The sequence below is a fragment of the Scyliorhinus torazame genome, chromosome 6, assembly GCF_047496885.1.
Source record: "Scyliorhinus torazame isolate Kashiwa2021f chromosome 6, sScyTor2.1, whole genome shotgun sequence".
Classification (NCBI taxonomy): Eukaryota; Metazoa; Chordata; class Chondrichthyes; order Carcharhiniformes; family Scyliorhinidae; genus Scyliorhinus; species Scyliorhinus torazame.
This window is the reverse complement of record NC_092712.1, coordinates 2,816,543-2,840,868: the sequence shown is the minus strand read 5'-3', so window position 1 is coordinate 2,840,868 and position 24,326 is coordinate 2,816,543. Positions and strand designations below refer to the sequence as shown.

Below are 24,326 nucleotides of genomic sequence, written 5' to 3'. Positions count from 1 at the left end.
GATCAGTGTCCCAGCAAACTGCAGGCAGATCAGTGTCCCAGCATACTGCAGGCAGATCAGTGTCCCAGCATACTGCAGGGAGATCAGTGTCCCAGCATACTGCAGGCAGATCAATGTCCCAGCATACTGAAGGGTGTTCAATGTCTCAGCATACTGCAGGCAGATCAATGTCCCAGCATACTGCAGGGAGATCAAATTCCCAGCATACTGCAGAGTGATCAATGTCCCAGCATACTGCAGGCAGATCAGTGTCCCAGCATACTGCAGGCAGATCAATGCCCCAGCATACTGCAGGCAGATCAGTGTCCCAGCATACTGCAGGCAGATCAGTGTCCCAGCATACTGCAGGCAGATCAGTGTCCCAGCATACTGCAGGCAGATCAGTGTCCCAGCATACTGCAGGCAGATCAATGTCCCAGCACACTGCAGGCAGATCAGTGTCCCAGCATACTGCAGGCAGATCAGTGTCCCAGCATACTGCAGGCAGATCAGTGTCCCAGCATACTGCAGGCAGATCAGTGTCCCAGTATACTGCAGGCAGATCAGTGTCCCAGCATACTGCACGGAGATCAATGTCCCAGCATACTGCAGGGAGATCAATGTACCAGTTTACTACAGGCAGATCAATGTCCCAGCATACTGAAGAGTGATCAATGTCCCGGCATACAGCAGCGAGATCAATGTCCCGGCATACTGCAGGCAGATCAGTGTCCCAGCATACTGCAGGCAGATCAGTGTCCCAGCATACTGCAGGCAGATCAGTGTCCCAGCATACTGCACGGAGATCAATGTCCCAGCATACTGCAGGGAGATCAATGTCCCAGCATACTGCAGGGAGATCAGATCAATGTCCCAGCATACTGTAGGCAGATCAATGTTCCAGCATACTGCAGTCAGATCAATGTCCCAGCGTACTGCAGAGTGATCAGTGTCCCAGCATACTGCTGGCAGATCAATGTCCCAGCGTACTGCAGAGTGATCAGTGTCCCAGCATACTGCTGGCAGATCAATGTCCCAGCATACTGCAGGGAGATCAAATTCCCAGCATACTGCAGAGTGATCAATGTCCCAGCATACTGCAGAGTGATCAATGTCCCAGCATACTGCAGGCAGATCAGTGTCCCAGCATACTGCAGGCAGATCAGTGTCCCAACATACTGCAGAGTGATCAGTGTCCCAGCATACTGCAGGCATATCAGTGTCCCAGCATACCTCAGAGTGATTAGTGTCCCAGCATACTGCAGGGAGATCAAGGTCCCAGCATACTGCAGGCAGATCAATGTCCCAGCATATTGCAGGCAGATCAGTGTCCCAGCATACTGCAGGCAGATCAGTGTCCCAGCATACTGCAGGCAGATCAGTGTCCCAGCATACTGCAGGGAGATCAATGTCCCAGCATACTGCAGGCAGATCAATGTCCCAGCATACTGCAGGCAGATCAATGCCCCAGCATACTGCAGGCAGATCAATGTCCCAGCATACTGCAGGCAGATCAGTGTCCCAGCATACTGCAGGGAGATCAATGTCCCAGCATATTGAAGAGTCATCAATGTCCCAGCATACTGCAGGGATATCAATGTCCCAGCACACTGCAGGCAGATCAGTGTCCCAGCATACTGCAGGCAGATCAGTGTCCCAGCAGACTGCAGGCAGATCAGTGTCCCAGCATACTGCAGGCAGATCAATGTCCCGGCATACTGCAGGGCGATCAATGCCTCAGCATACTGCAGGCAGATCAGTGTCTCAGTTTACTACAGGCAGATCAATGTCCCAGCATACTGAAGAGTGATCAATGTCCCGGCATACTGCAGCGAGATCAATGTCCCGGCATACTGCAGGCAGATCAATGTCCCGGCATACTGCAGGCAGATCAGTGTCCCAGCATACTGCAGGCAGATCAATGCCCCAGCATACTGCAGGCAGATCAGTGTCCCAGCATACTGCACGGAGATCAATGTCCCAGCATACTGCAGCGAGATCAATGTCCCAGCATCCTGCAGAGAGATCAGTGTCCCAGCATACTGCAGAGAGATCAGTGTTCCAGCATACTACAGGCAGATCAGTGTCCCAGCATACTGCAGGCAGATCAGTGTCCTAGTATACTGCACGCAGATCAATGTACCAGCATGCTGCAGGGAGGTCAATGTTCCAGCATACTGCAGAGTGATCAATGTCCCAGGATATTGCAGGCAGCTCAATATCCCAGCACACTGCAGGCAGATCAATGTCCCAGCATACTGCACGCAGATCAATATCCCAGCATACTGCAGGCAGATCAGTGTCCCAGCATACTGCAGAGTGATCAGTGTCCCAGGATATTGCAGGCAGATCAATATCCCAGCTTACTACAGGCAGATCAATGTTCCAGGATATTGCAGGCAGATCAATATCCCAGCTTACTGCAGGCAGATCAATGTCCCAGGATATTGCAGGCTGATCAATATCCCAGCTTACTGCAGGCAGATAAGTATCCCAGGATATTGCATGCAGATCAATGTCCCAGGATATTGCAGGCAGGTCAAGGCCACTCGGCCCATCGAGTCTGTTCCACCATTCAATCATGGCTGTTATTTTCTCATCCCCATTCTCCTGCCTTCTCCCCATAACCCCTGACATTTCACAAATTCCTTTTCTTGGGATCCACTACCAACCTGATTTTCCCAGTCCACCTGCATATTGAAGTCCCCCATGATTATTGTAATATTGCCTTTTTTACAGCCTTTTCTATCTCCTGATTTATTTTCTGTCCCACATCCTGACTACTGCTAGGGGGCCTGTACATAACTCCCATTAGGGTCTTTTTACCTTTGCGATTCCTCAACTCGACCCACAGGGATTCTTTGCCTTCTGATCCTACATCGCTCCTTGCTATCGATTTAACTTCATTCCTTACTCACAATGCAACCCCGCCCCCTTTGCCCATCTGCCTGTCCTTTCGATAGGACACATATCCTTGTATATTTAGAACCCAGCCCTGATCCCCTTGCAGCCACGTCTCTGTGATGCCCACAACATCTACTGGCCAATTTCAATGTGCGCAACAAGCTCATTTACCTTGTTCTGTATACTGCGCGCATTTAGGTACAACACCCTCAGTCCTGCATTGACCACCTCCCGTCTCACACTCTCCTCAGTCACTGTACACTGGACTGTGGCCCTTTTTGATTTTTGACTCTGGTTTCTCTGCCTTACACTTTTCCCCTTCCTGCTTTTTGTTTCTTGCCCCATTTTACTTCTCTCCGACTTCCTGCATCGGTTCCCAGCCCCCTGCCACATAGGGTTGTCTTTAAGACAGAGATATGTGGTGTCTTTAAGAGAGAGATAGATAGGTTTTTGATCAATAAGGAGGTCAGGGGTTATGGGGAGAAGGCAGGAGAATGGGAGATAAGAAACATATCAGCCATGATCGAATAAACTAGAATGGCAGGGGGGGTGGGTACCGGAGCAATAGGTCAGAAGGTGAAAGCATTGAGGGAGAACTGGGGAATAGGGCCAGTATGGCTCTGAGGCAGAGCAGACAGGGAGATGTTGCTGAAAACAGCGGGTCTGGTTGCCTGAAGTACATTGGTTTAGCACACTGGGCTAAATCGCTGGCTTTGAAACCAGACCAAGGCAGGCCAGCAGCACGGTTCGATTCCAGTACCAGCCTCCCCGAACAGGCACCGGAATGTGGCGACTAGGGGCTTTTCACAGTAACTTCATTGAAGCCTACTTGTGACAATAAGCGATTTTCATTTCATTTCATTTTCATATATTTTAATGCAAGAAGTATTACGGGTAAGGCAGATGAACTTAGAGCTTGGATTAGTACTTGGAACTATGATGTTGTTGCCATTACAGAGACCTGGTTGAGGGAAGGACAGGATTGGGAGCTCAACGTTCCAGGATTTAGATGTTTCAGGCGGGATAGAGGGGGATGTAAAAGGGGAGGCGGAGTTGCGCTACTTGTTCGGGAGAATATCACAGCTGTACTGCGGGAGGACACCTCAGAGGGCAGTGAGGCTATATGGGTAGAGATCAGGAATAAGAAGGGTGCAGTCACAATGTTGGGGGTTTACTACAGGCCTCCCAACAGCCAGCGGGAGATAGAGGAGCAGATAGGTAGACAGATTTTGGAAACGAGAAAGAACAGGGTTGTTGTGATGGGAGACTTCAACTTCCCCAATATTGACTGGGACTCACTTAGTGCCAGGGGCTTAGACGGGGCAGAGTTTGTAAGGAGCATCCAGGAGGGCTTCTTAAAACAATATGTAGACAGTCCAACTAGGCAAGGGGCGGTACTGGACCTGGTATTGGGGAATGAGCTCGGCCAGGTGGTAGAAGTTTCAGTAGGGGAGCATATCGGGAACAGTGACCACAATTCAGTAAGTTTTAAAGTACTGGTGGACAAGGATAAGAGTGGGCCGAGGGTGAATGTTACTTAATTGGGGGAAGGCTAATTATAACAATATTAGGCGGGAACTGAAGAACATAGATTGGGGGCGGATGTTTGAGGGCAAATCTGACATGTGGGAGGCTTTAAAGTGTCAGTTGAAAGGAATTCAGGACCGGCATGTTCCTGTGAGGAAAAAGGATAAATATGGCAATTTTCAGGAACCTTAGATGACGAGAGATATTGTAGGCCTCGTCAAAAAGAAAAAGGAGGCATTTGTCAGGGCTAAAAGGCTGGGAACAGACGAAGCCTGTGTGGAATATAAGGAAAGTAGGAAGGAACTTAAGCAAGGAGTCAGGGGGGCTAGAAGGGGTCATGAAAAGTCATTTGCAAATAGGGTTAAGGAAAATCCCAAGGCTTTTTACACGTACATAAAAAGCAACAGGGTAGCCAGGGAAAGGGTTGGCCCACTGAAGGATAGGCAAGGGAATCTTATCTGTGGAGTCAGAGGAAATGGGCGAGGTACTAAATGAACACTTTGCATCAGTATTCACCAAAGAGAAGGAAGTGGTGGATGTTGAGTCTGGAGAAGGGTGTGTAGATAGCCTGGGTTACATTGAGATCCAAAAAGGCGAGGTGTTGGCCGTCTTGAAAAATATCAAGGTGGGTAAGTCCCCAAGGCCTGATGGGATCGACCCCAAAATACTGAAGGAGGCAAGAGAGGAAATTGCTGAGGACTTGACAGAAATTGTTGGATCCTCACTGTCTTCAGGTGATGTCCCGGAGGACGAGGGAATAGCCAATGTTGTTCCTTTGTTTAAGAAGGGTAGCAAGGATAATCCAGGGAACTACAGGCCGGTGAGCCTTACATCAGTGGTAGGGAAATTACTGGAGAGAATTCTTCGAGACAGGATCTACTCCCATCTACAAGCAAATGGATGTATTAGTGAGAGGCAGCATGGTTTTGTGAAGGGGAGGTCGTGTCTCACTAACTTGATAAGAGTTTTTTGAAGAGGTCACAAAGATGATTGATGTTGGTAGGGCAGTGGATGCTGTCTATATGGACTTCAGTAAGGCCTTTAACAAGGTCCCTCATGGTAGACTAGTACAAAAGGTGAAGTCACACGGGATCAGGGGTGAGCTGGCTAGGTGGATACAGAACTGTCTAGGTCACAGAAGGCAGAGAGTAGCAATGGAAGGGTGCTTTTCTAATTGGAGGGCTGTGACTAGTGGTGTTCCGCAGGGATCAGTGCTGGGACCTTTGCTGTTTGTAGTATATTTCAATGATTTGGAGGAAAATGTAACTGGTCTGATTAGTAAGTTTGCAGACGACACAAAGGTTGGTGGATGTGCAGATAGCGATGAGGACTGTCAGACGATACAGCAGGATTTAGATCGTTTGGAGACTTGGGCGGAGAGATGGCAGATGGAGTTTAATCCGGACAAATGTGAGGTAATGCATTTTGGAAGGTCTAATGCAGGTAGGGAATATACAGTGAATGGTAGAACACTCAAGAGTATTGAAAGTCACAGAGATGTCATGTGAGGGTACCTTTAAGACATGGATGTTTAAGCAATGTACCTTTAATAAAACAGGGATGTCAGAGAGTGGGTGGGTCTGAGCTCAGGTCAGCCATTTTGCAGTTTGGTTTTGCAGTTTGAAAAGTGCCTGGCTGGTTTTGCTGAGAGAAGCTAAAAAGTGCCTGGCTGGTTTTGCTGAGAGCGGTTTAAAAGTAGAAAGCCAGTTTGAGAAAGCAGCTTGGGTGTGTCTGTGTGTGTCCAGAGAGCTGCAGGAAGAAAGCAAGGTGCTGGAGCTGAAGTCAACCAAGCTAATTTACCTCTGCCATTCTACAGAAAATATACATATCCTTTAACCTGATGTGATTCTGTTTAAAGGTGTTAAGTCGCTTGGAAGTTGGAAGGAACATTTTAAGGAGTTGTTTATTGTTGCAATATTTTCTGAGTTATCTTTGAAGTAAGGGATGTTAAGAGATCCAACGTTTATTTAAGATGTTAAGTAGAGTTCATGGAATAAACAGTGTTTTGTGATTAAAAACCCACATGTCCATAATTGTAATCCCACACCTAGGGAACAAGCCGTGTGCTGGAAAAGCAACAAATCCATTAAACGGAGAGGTTGGTTGAACTCCATGATACATTTTGGGGTTCTGCAAACGCCTCACCCATAACAATTGGGGGCTCGAGGGGGATAAAAGTCTATCTGTTGGATTGGCTTTTGTGAACTTAAAGACAGTGAAGGACTGTTGCTTTTCAGGTGTGGTATTTTAGTTTAAGTGGGGAGAGTGTTGTGAACAATGGCTCTTTCAGAGGCTCAGAAGTTTTTGGGAGTACAGAATGTTACATGTAGTATCTTACAGACAGAAACGAAAAGCAGACTGTTAGATTTGGCTTTTTACACGTACATAAAAAGCAAGAGGGTAGCCAGGGAAAGGGTTGGCCCACTGAAGGATAGGCAAGGGAATCTATGTGTGGAGCCAGAGGAAATGGGCGAGGTACTAAATGAATACTTTGCATCAGTATTCACCAAAGAGAAGGAATTGGTAGATGTTGAGTCTGGAGAAGGGGGTGTAGATAGCCTGGGTCACATTGTGATCCAAAAAGACGAGGTGTTGGGTGTCTTAAAAAATATTAAGGTAGATAAGTCCCCAGGGCCTGATGGGATCTACCCCAGAATACTGAAGGAGGCTGGAGAGGAAATTGCTGAGGCCTTGACAGAAATATTTGGATCCTCGCTGTCTTCAGGGGATGTCCCGGAGGACTGGAGAATAGCCAATGTTGTTCCTCTGTTTAAGAAGGGTAGCAAGGATAATCCCGGGAACTACAGGCCGGTGAGCCTTACTTCAGTGGTAGGGAAATTACTGGAGAGAATTCTTCGAGACAGGATCTACTCCCATTTGGAAGCAAATGGACGTATTAGTGAGAGGCAGCACGGTTTTGTGAAGGGGAGGTCGTGTCTCACTAACTTGATAGAGTTTTTCGAGGAGGTCACGAAGATGATTGATGCAGGTAGGGCAGTAGATGTTGTCTATATGGACTTCAGTAAGGCCTTTGACAAGGTCCCTCATGGTAGACTAGTACAAAAGGTGAAGTCACACGGGATCAGGGGTGAACTGGCAAGGTGGATACAGAACTGGCTAGGCCATAGAAGGCAGAGGGTAGCAATGGAGGGATGCTTTTCTAATTGGAGGGCTGTGACCAGTGGTGTTCCACAGGGATCAGTGCTGGGACCTTTGCTCTTTGTAGTATATATAAATGATTTGGAGGAAAATGTAACTGGTCTGATTAGTAAGTTTGCAGACGACACAAAGGTTGGTGGAATTGCGGATAGCGATGAGGACTGTCTGAGGATACAGCAGGATTTAGATTGTCTGGAGACTTGGGCGGAGAGATGGCAGATGGAGTTTAATCCGGACAAATGTGAGGTAATGCATTTTGGAAGGGCTAATGCAGGTAGGGAATATACAGTGAATGGTAGAACCCTCGAGAGTATTGAAAGTCAAAGAGATCTAGGAGTACAGGTCCACAGGTCATTGAAAGGGGCAACACAGGTGGAGAAGGTAGTCAAGAAGGCATATGGCATGCTTGCCTTCATTGGCCGGAGCATTGACTATAAGAATTGGCAAGTCATGTTGCAGCTGTATAGAACCTTAGTTAGGCCACACTTGGAGTATAGTGTTCAATTCTGGTCGCCACACTACCAGAAGGATGTGGAGGCTTTAGAGAGGGTGCAGAAGAGATTTACCAGAATGTTGCCTGGTATGGAGGGCATAAGCTATGAGGAGCGATTGAATAAACTCGGTTTGTTCTCACTGGAACGAAGGAGGTTGAGGGGCGACCTGATAGAGGTATCCAAAATTATGAGGGGCATAGACAGAGTGGATAGTCAGAGGCTTTTCCCCAGGGTAGAGGGGTCAATTACTAGGGGGCATAGGTTTAAGGTGAGAGGGGCAAGGTTTAGAGTAGATGTACGAGGCAAGTTTTTTTACGCAGAGGGTAGTGGGTGCCTGGAACTCGCTACCGGAGGAGGTAGTGGAAGCAGGGACGATAGGGACATTTAAGGGGCATCTTGACAAATATATGAATAGGATGGGAATAGAAGGATACGGACCCAGGAAGTGTAGAAGATTGTAGTTTAGTCGGGCAGTATGGTCGGCACGGGCTTGGAGGGCCGAAGGGCCTGTTCCTGTGCTGTACATTTCTTTGTTCTTTGTTCTTTGAACATTGCAGTTAACATTGCCTGACAAAATGCGAAAAGATTAGGTAATTATGGCGGTGGCTAAGCATTTAAAGTTGCCTGAGATAGAGTCTGACTCATTGGAAATGGCAAAAATTCAGTTGCAAGTTAAACAAATGGAACATGAGAAAGAATTAAAGCGGCTGGAATACGAGAGTGAGAGAGAGGAAAAAGAAAGAGAAAGAGAGAGAGAGGGGAAAAAGAAAAGGAGAGAGAAGAAAGGAGAAAAGAAAGAATAGCCCTAGCAGAACAAAAAGAAAAAGAAAGGGAGATACAGATCGGGGAAAAAGATAAAGAGAGAGAGTTTGAACTTCAGAAAATGGCCATGAAACATGACAATCAGTTAAAATTGGCAGACGTAAAGGGAAACGTACAGTTGGATGATAGTGATGAGGATAGTGAGAAAGAGCGTCATAGTCGAAGGTTTGGTGAGAATCTATTTAAATATGTCCAAGCATTGTCAAGGTTTGACGAGAAGGAAGTGGAAGGCTTTTTAATTTCATTTGAGAAGGTAGCTAAACAAATGAAATGGCCACAGGACATGTGGATGTTACTGATTCAAACAAAGCTGGTAGGTAGAGCTGGTGAAGTGTTTGCATCACTCCCGGAGGAGGTATCTGGAACGTATGAGGTGGTGAAGAAATCCATCTTAAGTGCATATGAGCTAGTGCCTGAAGCTTACACACACAGGTTTAGAAATTTAAGGAAAGAATTTGGTCAAACATACATGGAGTTTGAAAGGATCAGAGTAATTTTGATAGGTGGATAAGGGCTTTGAAAATAGACCAAACTTATGAAGCGCTCAGAGAAATTATACTTTTGGAGGAGTTTAAAAATTCAATTCCTGGTGTAGTGAGAACTCATGTGGAAGAGCAGAGGGTTAAAACTGCGAGATTAGCAGCAGAAATGGCAGATGATTATGAATAATTCATAAATCAAAGATTGGTTTCCGACATCAGTTTCAGCCGGTGAGGGATAGAAACTGGGGACATGAGAAATACCCAAGTGGTAAAGGTAAAGGTGATCTGATGGGAGACAATAAAGAGAGTGTACCTCAGATTAAAAAAGAAATCCAGGAGGGTGGAAAAGAAATGAAAAGTTTCAAATGTTTTCACTGTAATAAACTAGGCCATGTAAAGTCACAGTGTTGGTGGTTGAAGAAAAGCACTGGGAAGGCTGATGTGGTAAAACAGGATAAGACAGTGGGGTTTGTTGGAGTGGTAAAGGAAAGCCCAAGGGAAGCGAAGGAGGTGCAAACGATTGTACAGCCTGTTCAAGAAGTAATTGTTAAGAAGGTGCCAGATGTCTTTAAAGAATTTACTTGTGTGGGTCAAGATTACTCGTGTTGTAGCCACCTGGGTTGGCCTCTTCCCGACTTAAATGGAGGTCCGCAAAGACTACAGGAAAATTCAGCCAACACAGGCAAAAACCAGCAAGTGCAAAAATCCTGTGTATTAGAACTTGCAAAAACCAGACAGCACTGAAACTCACAGCCATCTCCATAACCTGGGGTTACCCCATCTCTGGATCTGTAAAGATTTAATCACCTACTAATGCTCGCATTCCAAGCATTGTTTGGCATCTTTGAATTTGTCTATATATGTGTTTCTGGAACAGACCTCTTCATTCACCTGAGGAAGGAGCAGCGCTCCGAAAGCTAGTGACATCGAAACAAACCTGTTGGACTTTAACCTGGTGTTGTAAGACTTCGTAATCTGCATACTAATGAGCGATCCCCGGGAACAATCGAAACATGCAAGGTGAATAAGGCCAAGCCAGACTCCTCGGCGCCAGCGGGAGCCAAGACAAAGGAAGGCCAACGGACACTCGGGCACCGCCCAGCGATCAGGGGACAACTCCATTATTGGAGAAATCGATCCGAGTGATCGGAACGTAGTCCAAACACTTGGAACCAGGTACGGGGTCCGCCCCGAACGGCGGGAAGCCCCTGGGGACTATAAAGTAAAGCCCCCAAGTTCAAATCGTCCTTCTTGACAGGGTCACACAGCAACTCGAATCAACCCTTGAGAGTGAACTGTCTAAGCTGCTGCATCAACCAAGTAAGTCTCCAGTCAACGCACGCTACGAGATAGGTGCTCCTCGCTACCAGTCCATACCAGCTTTTGAATCCCGCAGACTCAGATCGAACGAAAGGCCATTTGTTCCCCTGACCTGGTGGGCCAGTCCAAAGCTAAGTATAGGCCTTTTAGTGATAGAGAATAGTCTAGAAAGTAGAGTTTATGCATGAGTAGTGATTGACTGTGTATAATAAATGTGTTTTGATTTGAATCTTACTAATTGATGTGTTGAGTTATTGATCAGTACTTGAACCTCGTGGCGGTATCATAAAGATACCTGGCGACTCTAGAGCAAAGGTTATAGAAACAGAGCAAATTCAGTAAAGAGCCAACCAAAGTTAGCAACAATGTGTATCAGGAGGAGCAGGTAAAGAAGTTACAATTTTAAGAGATACAGGGGCTAGTCAATCTTTAATGATAAGAGATGAGGAATTATGTAGTTTGGGAAGAATGTTGCCAGAAAAGGTGGTGATATGTGGAATTCAGGGTGCGAGGAGTAGCGGTCCATTATATAAGGTAAGGTTGGAAAGTCCAGTGAAGAGTGGTGAAGTGGTAGTAGGAGTAATAGATAAATTATCTTGTCCAGGAATATCTTATCTTGGGTAACGATATAGCTGGATCGCAGGTGGGAGTGATGCCTACTGTGGTTGATAAGCCAGTGGAAAATCAGACGACTGAAGGGTTGGAAGACGAATATCCTGGGTTTTTTCCGGATTGTGTAGTAACAAGGAGCAGCACGGTAGCCTTGTGGATAGCACAATTTGCTTCACAGCTCCAGGGTCCCAGGTTCGATTCTGGCTTGGGTCACTGTCTGTGCGGAGTCTGCACATCCTCCCCGTGTGTGCGTGGGTTTCCTCCGGGTGCTCCGGTTTCCTCCCACAGTCCAAAGATGTGCAGGTGGATTGGCCATGATAAATTGCCCTTAGTGTCCAAAATTGCCCTTAGTGTCGGGTGGGGTTACTGGGTTATGGGGATAGGGTGGCGGTGTTGACCTTGGGTTGGGTGCTCTTTCCAAGAGCCGGTGCAGACTCGATGGGCCGAATGGCCTCCTTCTGCTCTGTAAATTCTATGAAGGTCACAAAGTCACAGGTTAAGACAAGAGGAGAAATCAAAGAGTGAAGATGAAGTTGAAGTGCAATTATCAGAAACGATTTTTGATCAGATGGCTGAAAAAGAACAAGAACAGGTGGAGGATGAGGCGGATATTTTTAGTTCAGGAAAAGTGTCGGAGTTACAACAGAAAGATGTAGAAATAAAACGGATATATCAGAAAGCATAAACGGAAGAGGAATCTGAGAGTGTACCAGAGTGCTATTACCGTAAAAATGATGTCTTGATGAGAAAATGGAGACCTGTACATATGCAGGCGGATGAAAAGTGGGCAGAAGTTCATCAAGTAGTATTGCCGATGGGGTATAGAAAGGAGGTGTTGCGAGTTGCACATGAGGTACCAGTGGGAGGTCATTTGGGAATAAGGAAAACTCAAGCTAAAATCCAGAAACATTTTTACTGGCCTGGACTACATAAAGATGTAGTTAAATTTTGTCAATCATGTCACACGTCATGTGATAGGGAAACCTCAAGCAGTGATAAAACCAGCGCCCTTAATACCCATTCCAGCATTTGGGGAACTTTTTACAAGGGTCCTAATCGATTGTGTAGGACCGCTTCCTAAAACAAAAAGTGGGAATCAATATCTTTTGACTGTAATGGATGTGTCGACTAGGTTTCCAGATGCCATTCCAGTACATAATATTACAGCTAAAAGGATTGTGGAGGAGTTACTTAAATTCTTTACTCGATATGGACTACCCACAGAAATTCAATCGGATCAAGGATCGAATTTTACTTCAAAGTTATTCAAAGAAGTTATGGATAGCTTGGAAAAAAACAATTTCAATCAACTGCGTACCATCCAGAATCACAGGGAGCGTTAGAAAGGTGGCATCAGACATTAAAGACAAGTTGAGGGCGTATTGTCAAGATTATCCAGAGGATTGGGATAAAGGAATTCCATTCATATTGTTTGCAATTAGGGATGCACCTAATGAGTCAACCAAATTCAGTCCTTTTGAACTAATTTTTGGTCATGAGGTAAGAGGACCACTTAAATTGATTCAGGAAAAATTGGTCAGTGAGAAATCGGAAATTACATTATTGGATTACGTGTCAAATTTTAGGGAACGATTAAATAGAGCAGGTGAATTAGCTAGACAACATTTGAAAGTTGCACAAAATGTGATGAAATGGGTCGCGGACAAGAAATCCAAAGTTCGTAGTTTTGCCAGTGGAGATAAAGTTTTAGTGTTGTTACCAGTGGTAGGGGAGTCTTTGAAAGCTCAGTTTTGTGGACCGTATCAGATTGGAAGAAAATAAAGTGAGGTGAATTATGTGGTAAAAACACCAGATAGAAGGAAGACTCACCGAGTGGGTCGTGTGAATCTGCTTAAAAGGTACTTTGAAAGGGAAGGAGCGAAAAAGAAGGTTTTAATGATTCTAACTCAAAGTAACAAACCAAATCCAGATGACTGTGAATTTGACATACCTCAAATTCAATTGGAAAATGAGGATGTTCTTAAAAATTAGGATAAATTGTTGAGTTATCTTCCAGAGGAAAAACAGACTGACCTGAAATAGTTATTGATATCACATGGGCAAGTTTGAAGAGATAAATTGGGAAGTACTAAAATGGCTACACATGATGTAGATGTGGGAAATGCTGTTCCTATCAAACAACATCCATATAGACTTAATCCTTTAAAATGAGCACAGGTTAACAGAGAGATTGAGAGTATGCTGAAGAATGGCATAATTGAAGTGGGTTGCAGCCAATGGAGCTCACCCGTAGTGATGGTACATAAACCAGACGGTACCCAACGGTTGTGTGTGGACTATCGAAAGGTGAATGCAGTTATAAGAACGGACTCTTATCCTATCCCACGTTTGAAGGATTGCATTGAGAAAGTGGGACAATCTGCTTTTATTTCCAACTTCCAGACATGGAAAGAACATTTAAAACATCGCATGGAGTTCTTCGATCGACTTCAGGAGGCGGGTTTGGTGATGAACCTAGCCAAAAGTGAATTTGGAGAAGCCCGAATCACTTTCTTTGCGGAGTTTCCGTTATCCTCAAGACGAAGGGAAATAATACGATTTCTTAGCATGAGTGGATTTGATCGAACATTTGTGCAAAAGTTTTGTGGCGTGATTACTCCACTGATGGACTTGCTAAAGAAACCTAAAAAATTTCAATGGACAGCGGACTTTCAAACAGGCATTTGACTGCCTGAAGGCTGTGATCACCAATGCTCCTGTATTGGAGAATTGCAAGGGACTCTGTGGTCAGATTGAACTAAATTATCTGATTCTGAAGAGAAATGCCGAGGAGTAGAGGAATGGATGGATCGTGCAGAGACTTTGTTCAAAGAGACTGTCAATCGAGAAGGATTTTGGTTGGAGGAAGAAGAACAAAGAAAGATGGACTATATGAAAAATGAAATGAAAATCGCTTATTGTCACAAGTAGGCTTCAATGAAGTTACAATGAAAAGCCCCTAGTCGCCACATTCCGCCGCCTGTTCGGATGGTGCAAAAGTGAAAATGAAACCATCTTGAAGTTGATGGGTTTTTTTATCTTGGGGGGAGGTGTCTTGAAGGGTATCTTGAAGACATGGATGTTTAAGCAATGTACCTTTAAGAAAAGAGTGATGTCAGAGAGTGGGGAGGGCTGAGCTCAGGTCAGCCATTTTGCAGATTGGTTTTGCAGTTTGAAAAGTGCCTGGCTGGTTTTGCTGAGAGCAGCTAAAAAGTGCCTGGCTGGTTTTACTGAGGGCAGTTTAAAAGTAGAAAGCCAGTGTGAGAAAGCAGCTTGGGTGTGCCTATCTGTGTCCAGAGAGCTGCAGGAAGAAAGCAAGGTGTTGGAGCTGAAGTCAACCAAGCTAATATATCTCTGCCATTCTACAGAAAATATATATATCCTTTAACCTGATGTGATACTGTTTAAAGGTGTTAAGTCGCTTGGAAGTTTGAAGGAACATTTTAAGGAGTTATTTACTGTTGCAATATTTTCTGAGAGATCCAATGTTTATTTAAGATGTTAAGTTGAGTTCATGGAATAAACAGTGTTTTGTGTTTAAAAACCCACATGTCCATAATTGTAATCCCACACCTAGGGAACAAGCCGTGTTCTCGGAAAAGCAACAAATACATTAAAGGGAGAGGTTGGTTGAACTCCATGATACATTTTGGGGTTCTGAAAACGCCTCGCCAATAACAGAGATCTAAGTGTACAGGTCCACAGGTCACTGAAAGGGACAACACAGGTGGAGAAGGTAGTCAAGAAGGCATACGGCATGCTTGCCTTCATTGGCCGGGGCATTGAGTATAAGAATTGGCAAGTCATGTTGCAGCTGTATAGAACCTTAGTTAGGCCACACTTGGAGTATAGTGTTCAATTCTGGTCGCCACACTACCAGAAGGATGTGGAGGCTTTTGAGAGGATGCAGAAGAGATTTACCATGATGTTGCCTGGTATGGAGGGCATTAGCTATGAGGAGCGGTTGAATAAACTTGGTTTGTTCTCACTGGATCGACGGAGGTTGAGGGGCGACCTGGTAGAGGTCTACAAAATTATGAGGAGCATAGACAGAGTGGATAGTCAGAGGCTTTTCCCCGGGGTAGAGGGGTCAATTACTAGGGGGCATAGCTTGAAGGTGAGAGGGGCAAGGTTTAGAGTAGATGTACGAGGCAAGTTTTTTTTACACAGAGGGTAGTGGGTGCCTGGAACCCGCTGCCGGAGGAGGTGGTGGAAGCAGGGACGATAGTGACATTTAAGGGGCATCTTGACAAAGTCCAAAGATGTGCAGGTTAGGTGGATTGGCCATGATAAATTGCCCTTAATGTTCAAAAGTGTTGGGTGGGGTTACTGGGTTATGGGGTGGAGGTGTTGATCTTGGGAAGGGTGCTCTTTCCAAGAGCCAGTGCAGACTCGATGGGCCAAATGGCCTCCTTCTGCACTGTAAATTCTATGATAAATTCTATGAAATTCTATGAATAGGATGGGAATAGAGGGATACGGACCCAGGAAGTCTAGAAGATTTTAGTTCAGACGGGCAGCATGGTCGGCACGGGCTTGGAGGGCCGAAGGGCCTGTTCCTGTGCTGTACTTTTCTTTGTTCTTTGAATGACGGAGCAGACTTGATGGGCCGAGTGGCCTAATTCTGCCTCTGTGTCTTATGGTAGCGTATGTGATGTAGTACATATGGATTTCAGCAAAGCCTTTGACAAGGTCTCACATGGGTGACTTATAAAGAAGGTAAAAGCACATGGGATCCAGGGTAACATAGCAAGTTGGATCCAAAAGTGGCTGAGTGATAGGAGGCAGAGGGCGGTGGTGTCAGGCTGTTTGTGTGACTGGAGACCCGTGTCCAGTGGCATACCACAGATCAGTGCTGGCTTCCTTATTGTTTCCACAAACAACACAGGACAATGTGGGGGAGAAGATCAGTGAGTTTGCAGATGACATGAAGATTGGCCAGGTGGTGGTCAGCGAAGCAGGTGTTAGGTTACAGGAGGATACAGACGGATTGGTCAGGTGGGCAGATCAGTGGTAGATGGAATTTAACCTTGAAAAGTGTGAGGTGATGCACTTTGGAAGCAGTACATAAGATCAGGAGTAGGCCATTCAGCCCCTCGAGCCTGTCCCCCCATTCAGTGAGATCGAGGCTGATGTGACCTAACTCCATATCCCTTAATATCTTTGCTTAACAAAAATCTATCAGATTTAAAATTAACTGTTCCAGCTTCAACTGCTAATTGTGAGAGAGTTCCAAACCTCTACCACCCTTTGAGTGAAGAAGTTCTTCCGAACATCTCTCCTGAACAGTCTGGCCCTAATCTTTAGACTCTGCCCCCTAGATTTAGAATCTCAAACCCAGTGGAAATAGTTTATCTTTATCTACCCTTCTTTCCCGGTTAATATCTCAAATACTTAGATCGGATCATACCTCAACCGTCTAAATTCTGGTAAAAACAGGTCTAATTTGAGTAATTTCTCCTCCTAACTCAACCCCTGTAATCCAGGTCTCATTTTTGTAAACCTACGTTGCTCTAACTCCAAGGCCAGAATCTCCTTCCCACGGTATGGTGCCAGAACTGCTCCCAGTGACTCCAAGTGGGGTCCAACCAGGGTTTTTATAAAGCTGCAACATAACCCGAGTCTTTATTTTCCAAACCTCTAGATGTAAAGGCTGGCATTCCATTCGCCTTTCTGATTATTTTTCATAGAAACGCAGAAGATAGGAGCAGGAGGAGGCCATTCGGCCCTTCGAGCCTGCTCTACCATTTATTATGATCATGGCTGATCATCCAAGTCAATTGTGCAGCAAGGTGGCACAGTGGCTAGCACTGCTGCCTCACAGTGCCAGGGTCCCAGGTTCAATTCCCGATTGAGTCACTGTCTGTGCGGAGTCTGCACGTTCTCCCCCTGTCTGCGTGGATTTCCTCCGGGTGCTCTGGTTTCCTCCCACAGTCCTAAGGTGTACGGGTTAGGTGGATTGGTCATGATAAATTGTCCCTTAGTGTGCAGGGTGTGCAGGTTAGGTTATGGGAGTAGGGAGGGGTGATTGGGTGAGCGGATATGGGTAGAGTGCTCGTTCGAAGGGCCGGTGCCGACTCGATGGACCGAATGGCCTCCTTCTACACCATAGGAATTCTATTCTATGAATAGCCTAATCCCATATCCTTTGATTCCCATTGAGTTTTTTTGCATTTGTTCCTGGCATTTTAAGGATCTATGCCCCTGAACCCCCAAGTCTCTTTGAACATCCACTGCATCTACCCTATTTCCATTTCAAAAGCTCTGCTCTATCTTTTTTTGGTTCAAAATGGAGAACCTCACACTTGCTTACATTAAATTCCATCCAAGCTGTTTACAATGTATCACCAGCAACTTTGGATATATGACTTTCTGTGCCACCATCCAAGTCATGATGTGGAGATGTCGGCGTTGGACTGGGGTGGGCACGGTAAGAAGTCTTACAACACCAGCTTAAAGTCCAACAGGTTTATTTGGAGCCACTAGCTTTCATAGCGTAACTCCTGCATCAGGAGGAACACTCACCTGAGGAAGGAGCAGCGCTCCGAAAGCCAGTGATTCCAAATAAACCTGTTGGACTTTAACCTGGTGTTGTACGACATCACCCATGTCATTAATGAATAGTGTGGAATTGAGGCCCCAACACAGATCCCTGTGGTGCCCCACTGCTCACCTCCTGCCAATTAGAGTAATTACCCATTATCCCCACTCTCTGTCACCTGCCGTTCAACCAGTTTCCTAACCAGATCAATAATTTGCCCTCAACTCCGTGGGCTTCCAACTTTGCTAACAGCCTCTCCTGTGAGACTTTATCAAATGACTTCTGGAAGTCCATATAAATGACATCCACAGACATTCCCCTGTCCACTACTTTGGTGACCTCTTCAAAATATCCTCAACCCTATCTCTTCCCCTCATAATTTTGTACACCAGTGACTTTACAGAGAAAACAAAACACCAAAGGAACAGGTTATACCATAGCTACTCACGTTGGCAGTGTCTTCAGCAGGTTTTCTCGCAGTTCCAGTGTCACCAGGTTGGCTAAGCTACAAAGGAACAGAAAGTGAAATGAAACGCATTGAAAGAAAGAGTGACAGACATGGCAGCTGCAGAATACCCCTGTCCCAGCTCGGTTTAACCCAGTCCATTCTCAATCAGTCATGCTGCAAATTGTTTCTGCCACCGCTGGAAACAGTTCACTTACTTCCCAATATCATTCGGCAGAGATTGCAGGGAGACGTCATTGAGGGAGAGGTGGGCAAGGATCCGTAACTGAGTGAATCCATCCGGCAGCCTGCAAGAGACAACGTGAACATGTGAGCGGGGTCGCGATGGCGGGAGGGAGGGGGGGGGGGGGCGCACGGAGAGATGGATTTAGCAGAGGGGGCAGTGAACAGCGAGGCGAACCTAGATTATGCACAGTGAGGCAGACCCAGCAGTCTACTTTGGTGTAATTGTCCGACAAGACTAGACTCCTGGAGACCCCTGATAAGTTGCAGTGTCAAAAAAGCTTTGATATTTTGGATACTTTCATACACAATGTTTTCCGAGGGAATCATACAACAGTGCCCCGAATTTACTGCTGGGGTCAGTCCCCCACCTGGTCCCTGGATAAACGTTCCCCACATTCTATAGGGGTCAGTAAAATGAGGTGACCAGATGAAGAGGAATTTCTTCTCTCAAGAGGACAGTGAATCTGTGGAATTCCTCACCGCAGAGAGCTGTCGAGACCAGGGGCGGGATTCATGCTGCCCCCCGGTGATTCTCCTACCCAGCGGGGGGTCGGAGAATCCCGCCCCAGGTCTGTAACTACGTTCAAGGTTTGAGAGAGTCAGATTTTTAATCAGTCAGGAATAAAGGGTTCTGGGGTTACGTACGGCAGGATTATCAGATCAGATTGGACATGATCTCTTTAAATGGCGGAGCAGGCTCGACGAGCCGATTGCCCGACTGCTGTGCCAACATCTTATTGATTTCTCCCTTCAGCGTCCCACTCCAGTCTGTGTTATCCACACCAGGTGTCCCTTCGATGATTTCTTTTTTTTTGATTAATAAGGGGATCAGGGGTTATGGGGAGAAGGCAGGAGAATGGGAATGAGAAAATATCAGCCATGATTGAATGGCGGAGCAGACTCGATGGGCCGAGTGGCCTAATTCTGCTCCTATGTCTTATGGTCTTAATTTTTTTTATCGGGGCGAGGGAATTGCTGACTTGGCTAGCATTTATCCCTGCTCAGCTGACTTCCTGAACTGCTGCAGTCCATGAGGTACAGGGATATCCACAGTGCTGTTGGGAGGGAGTTCCAGGATGTTGCCCCAGCAACAGTGAAGGAGCGGCCGATATATTCCCCAGTCAGGGTGCTGAGTGACTTGGAGGGGAGCCTCCAGGTGGTGGGGTTCCCAGGTATCTGCTGCTCTTGTCCTTTTAGATAGTAACAGTTGATAGTTTGGAAGGTGCTGCCTAAGGAGCCTTGGTGAGTTTCTGCACTGCATCTGGTAGATGGTACACACGGCTGCTTCTGTGGATCGGTGGTGGAGGGAGTGAATGTTTCTGAATGGGGTGTCAATTAAGCGGGGCTGCTTTGTCCTGGATGGTGCTGACTTGCTCCAGTGTTCTTCTTAATAATAATAATAACAATCTTTTATTGTCATGTTATCAAGTTACTGTGAAAAGCCCCTAGTCACCACATTCCGGGTTCGGGAATTGAACCCGCGCTGCTGGCCTTCTTCGGCATTACAAACCAGCTGCCTAGCCCACTGAGCTAAAGCAGCTCCACTCACCCAACCAAATGCAGAGTATTCCATCACACTCCTGATTTGGATGTGGAGTTGAGCCCAGGAAGCGATCAGCCAGGATCTGAGTGACTGGCGGAAAGGCTCAAGGGCTGAATCGCCCATTTCTGCTTCTAATTCCTATGTTCCTATGACTTGTGCCTCTAAGCATTGTTACTGTACCTGGAGAGGGGATTCCCACTGAAATCAGCTATTTCCAGAGACTTGCAGAATTTAATGCTTTCAGGAATCTCTGGGATATCTGTGGAAACAAAAACAGCAAAAATCCCCCGACATTAATATGGGTCCTGACAGCAGATTCCTCTGAACAGGAAATCCAACAACACACAAATCACCTGGCCATGGTGCCAGTCAGTAATCACCGCAGATCCCTCAATACTGGCAAGGGATGGAGAGGTCTGTACGATGCATGGGATGGGCATTGGTGGCAAAAGCACACTGTATAGCACACACCGAGCAACAAAATAATGGAAGCACAAAGCCTGGAGCAGAATGGTTCAACTAGACTAATCAGCATTCTGGGCTAGTAACCAGCGACCCAGACCAGTAACCAGCAAGCCAGACCAGTAACCAGCAACCCAGACTAGACTAGTAATCAGCAGCCTGACTAGTAATCGTAGAATTCCTGCCGCGCAGGAAGCCATTCGGCCCTTCGCATCTACACTAGTCCTCTGAAAGAACAGCCTGGGCTGCACGATGTCGCAGTGGTTAGCACTGCTGCCTCACAGCACGGAGGTCCCAGGTTCGATCCCAGCCCCGGGTCACTGTCCGTGTGGAGTTTGCACATTCTCCCCGTGTCCGCGTGGGTTTCACCCCCACAACCCAAAGATGTGCTGGTGAGGTGGATTGGCCACGCTAAATTGCCCCTTAATTGGAAAAAAATAATTGGGCACTCTAAACTTGTTTTTTTTTTTTAAACACCCTACATGTATCCCCATAACCCCACATAACCTGATCATCTTTGGATAATAAGGGGAAATTTAGCACGGCCAATCCACCAAACCAGCAACCCAAACGAGATATCAGCAACTCAGATTGGTAATCAGCAACTCAGATTGGTAATCAGCAACTCAGATTAGTAATCAGCAACTCATCAACAACCCAGATTGGTAATCAGCAACTCAGATTGGTAATCAGCAACCCAGATTGGTAATCAGCAACTCATCAGCAACCCAGATTGGTAATCAGCAACTCAGATTGGTAATCAGCAACTCATCAGCAACTCAGATTGGTAATCAGCAACTCATCAGCAACTCAGATTGGTAATCAACAACCCAGATTGGTAATCAGCAACTCATCAGCAACCCAGATTGGTAATCAGCAACTCAGATTGGTAATCAGCAACTCATCAGCAACCCAGATTGGTAATCAGCAACTCATCAACAACCCAGATTGGTAATCAGCAACTCATCAACAACCCAGATTGGTAATCAGCAACTCAGATTAGTAATCAACAACTCAGATTGGTAATCAGCAACTCATCAACAACCCAGATTGGTAATCAGCAACTCATCAACAACCCAGATTGGTAATCAGCAACTCAGATTAGTAATCAACAACTCAGATTGGTAATCAGCAACTCATCAACAACCCAGATTGGTAATCAGCAACCCAGATTGGTAATCAGCAACTCATCAGCAACTCAGATTGGTAATCAGCAACTCAGATTAGTAATCAACAACCCAGATTGGTAATCAGCAACTCATCAGCAACTCAGATTGGTAATCAACAACCCAGATTGGTAATCAGCAACTCATCAGCAACTCAGATTGGTAATCAGCAACTCAGATTAGTAATCAACAACCCAGATTGGTAATCAGCAACTCATCAGCAACTCAGATTGGTAATCAACAACCCAGATTGGTAATCAGCAACTCAGATTGGTAATCAGCAACTCATCAGCAACTCAGATTGGTAATCAGCAACTCAGATTGGTAATCAGCAACTCATCAGCAACTCAGATTGGTAATCAACAACCCAGATTGGTAATCAGCAACTCAGATTGGTAATCAGCAACTCAGATTGGTAATCAGCAACTCATCAACAACCCAGATTGGTAATCAACAACCCAGATTGGTAATCAGCAACTCATCAACAACCCAGATTGGTAATCAGCAATTCATCAGCAACTCAGATTGGTAATCAGCAAGTCAGATTGGTAATCAGCAACTCATCAGCAACTCAGATTGGTAATCAGCAACTCATCAGCAACTCAGATTGGTAATCAACAACCCAGATTGGTAATCAGCAACTCATCAACAACCCAGATTGGTAATCAGCAACTCATCAGCAACTCAGATTGGTAATCAGCAACTCAGATTGGCAATCAGCAACTCATCAGCAACTCAGATTGGTAATCAGCAACTCAGATTGGTAATCAGCAACTCATCAGCACCCAGATTGGTAATCAACAACCCAGATTGGTAATCAGCAACTCATCAGCAACTCAGATTGGTAATCAACAACCCAGATTGGTAATCAGCAACTCATCAGCAACTCAGATTGGTAATCAACAACCCAGATTGGTAATCAGCAACTCATCAGCAACTCAGATTGGTAATCAACAACCCAGATTGGTAATCAACAACCCAGATTGGTAATCAGCAACTCAGATTGGTAATCAGCAACTCATCAGCAACTCAGATTGGTAATCAGCAACTCAGATTGGTAATCAGCAACTCATCAGCAACTCAGATTGGTAATCAGCAACTCAGATTGGTAATCAGCAACTCATCAGCAACTCAGATTGGTAATCAACAACCCAGATTGGTAATCAGCAACTCAGATTGGTAATCAGCAACTCATCAGCAACTCAGATTGGTAATCAGCAACTCAGATTGGTAATCAGAAACTCAGATTGGTAATCAGCAACTCATCAGCAACCCAGATTGGTAATCAGCAACTCAGATTGGTAATCAGCAACTCATCAGCAACTCAGATTGGTAATCAACAACCCAGATTGGTAATCAGCAACTCATCAACAACCCAGATTGGTAATCAGCAATTCATCAGCAACTCAGATTGGTAATCAGCAACTCAGATTGGTAATCAGCAACTCATCAGCAACTCAGATTGGTAATCAGCAACTCAGATTAGAATCAGCAACTCATCAGCAACCCAGATTGGTAATCAGCAACTCATTGGTAATCAGCAACTCATCAGCAACTCAGATTGGTAATCAACAACCCAGATTGGTAATCAGCAACTCAGATTGGTAATCAGCAACTCATCAGCAACCCAGATTGGTAATCAACAACCAAGATTGGTAATCAGCAACTCATCAACAACCCAGATTGGTAATCAGCAACTCATCAGCAACTCAGATTGGTAATCAGCAACTCATCAGCAACTCAGATTGGTAATCAGCAACTCAGATTGGTAATCAGCAACTCATCAGCAACTCAGATTGGTAATCAACAACCCAGATTGGTAATCAGCAACTCATCAGCAACTCAGATTGGTAATCAACAACCCAGATTGGTAATCAGCAACTCAGATTGGTAATCAGCAACTCATCAGCAACTCAGATTGGTAATCAGCAACTCAGATTGGTAATCAGCAACTCATCAGCAACTCAGATTGGTAATCAGCAACTCAGATTGGTAATCAGCAACTCATCAGCAACTCAGATTGGTAATCAACAACCCAGATTGGTAATCAGCAACTCAGATTGGTAATCAGCAACTCATCAGCAACTCAGATTGGTAATCAGCAACTCAGATTGGTAATCAGCAACTCATCAGCAACTCAGATTGGTAATCAACAACCCAGATTGGTAATCAGCAACTCATCAACAACCCAGATTGGTAATCAGCAATTCATCAGCAACTCAGATTGGTAATCAGCAACTCAGATTGGTAATCAGCAACTCATCAGCAACTCAGATTGGTAATCAACAACCCAGATTGGTAATCAGCAACTCATCAACAACCCAGATTGGTAATCAGCAACTCATCAGCAACTCAGATTGGTAATCAGCAACTCAGATTGGTAATCAGCAACTCATCAGCAACTCAGATTGGTAATCAGCAACTCAGATTGGTAATCAGCAACTCATCAGCAACTCATCAGCAACTCAGATTGGTAATCAACAACCCAGATTGGTAATCAGCAACTCAGATTGGTAATCAGCAACTCAGATTGGTAATCAGCAACTCATCAGCAACTTAGATTGGTAATCAGCAACTCAGATTGGTAATCAGCAACTCATCAGCAACTCATCAGCAACTCAGAT

At 45.5% G+C, this 24,326-nt stretch overlaps 1 protein-coding gene across 1 annotated transcript in view; it reads right to left on the bottom strand.

Annotated features, from left to right (window-relative positions):
* LOC140425664 (uncharacterized) overlaps positions 1 to 24,326 on the bottom strand; it is a 456,044-nt gene that overhangs the window by 326,663 nt on the left and 105,055 nt on the right. The window contains exons 4-6 of the mRNA XM_072510159.1: positions 20,255 to 20,333; positions 18,504 to 18,593; positions 18,289 to 18,345 (exon numbers count right to left, since the gene is read on the bottom strand). Of these exons, the coding sequence (XP_072366260.1) occupies positions 18,289 to 18,345; positions 18,504 to 18,593; positions 20,255 to 20,333 (226 nt within the window). The remainder of the gene's footprint in view (positions 1 to 18,288; positions 18,346 to 18,503; positions 18,594 to 20,254; positions 20,334 to 24,326) is intronic.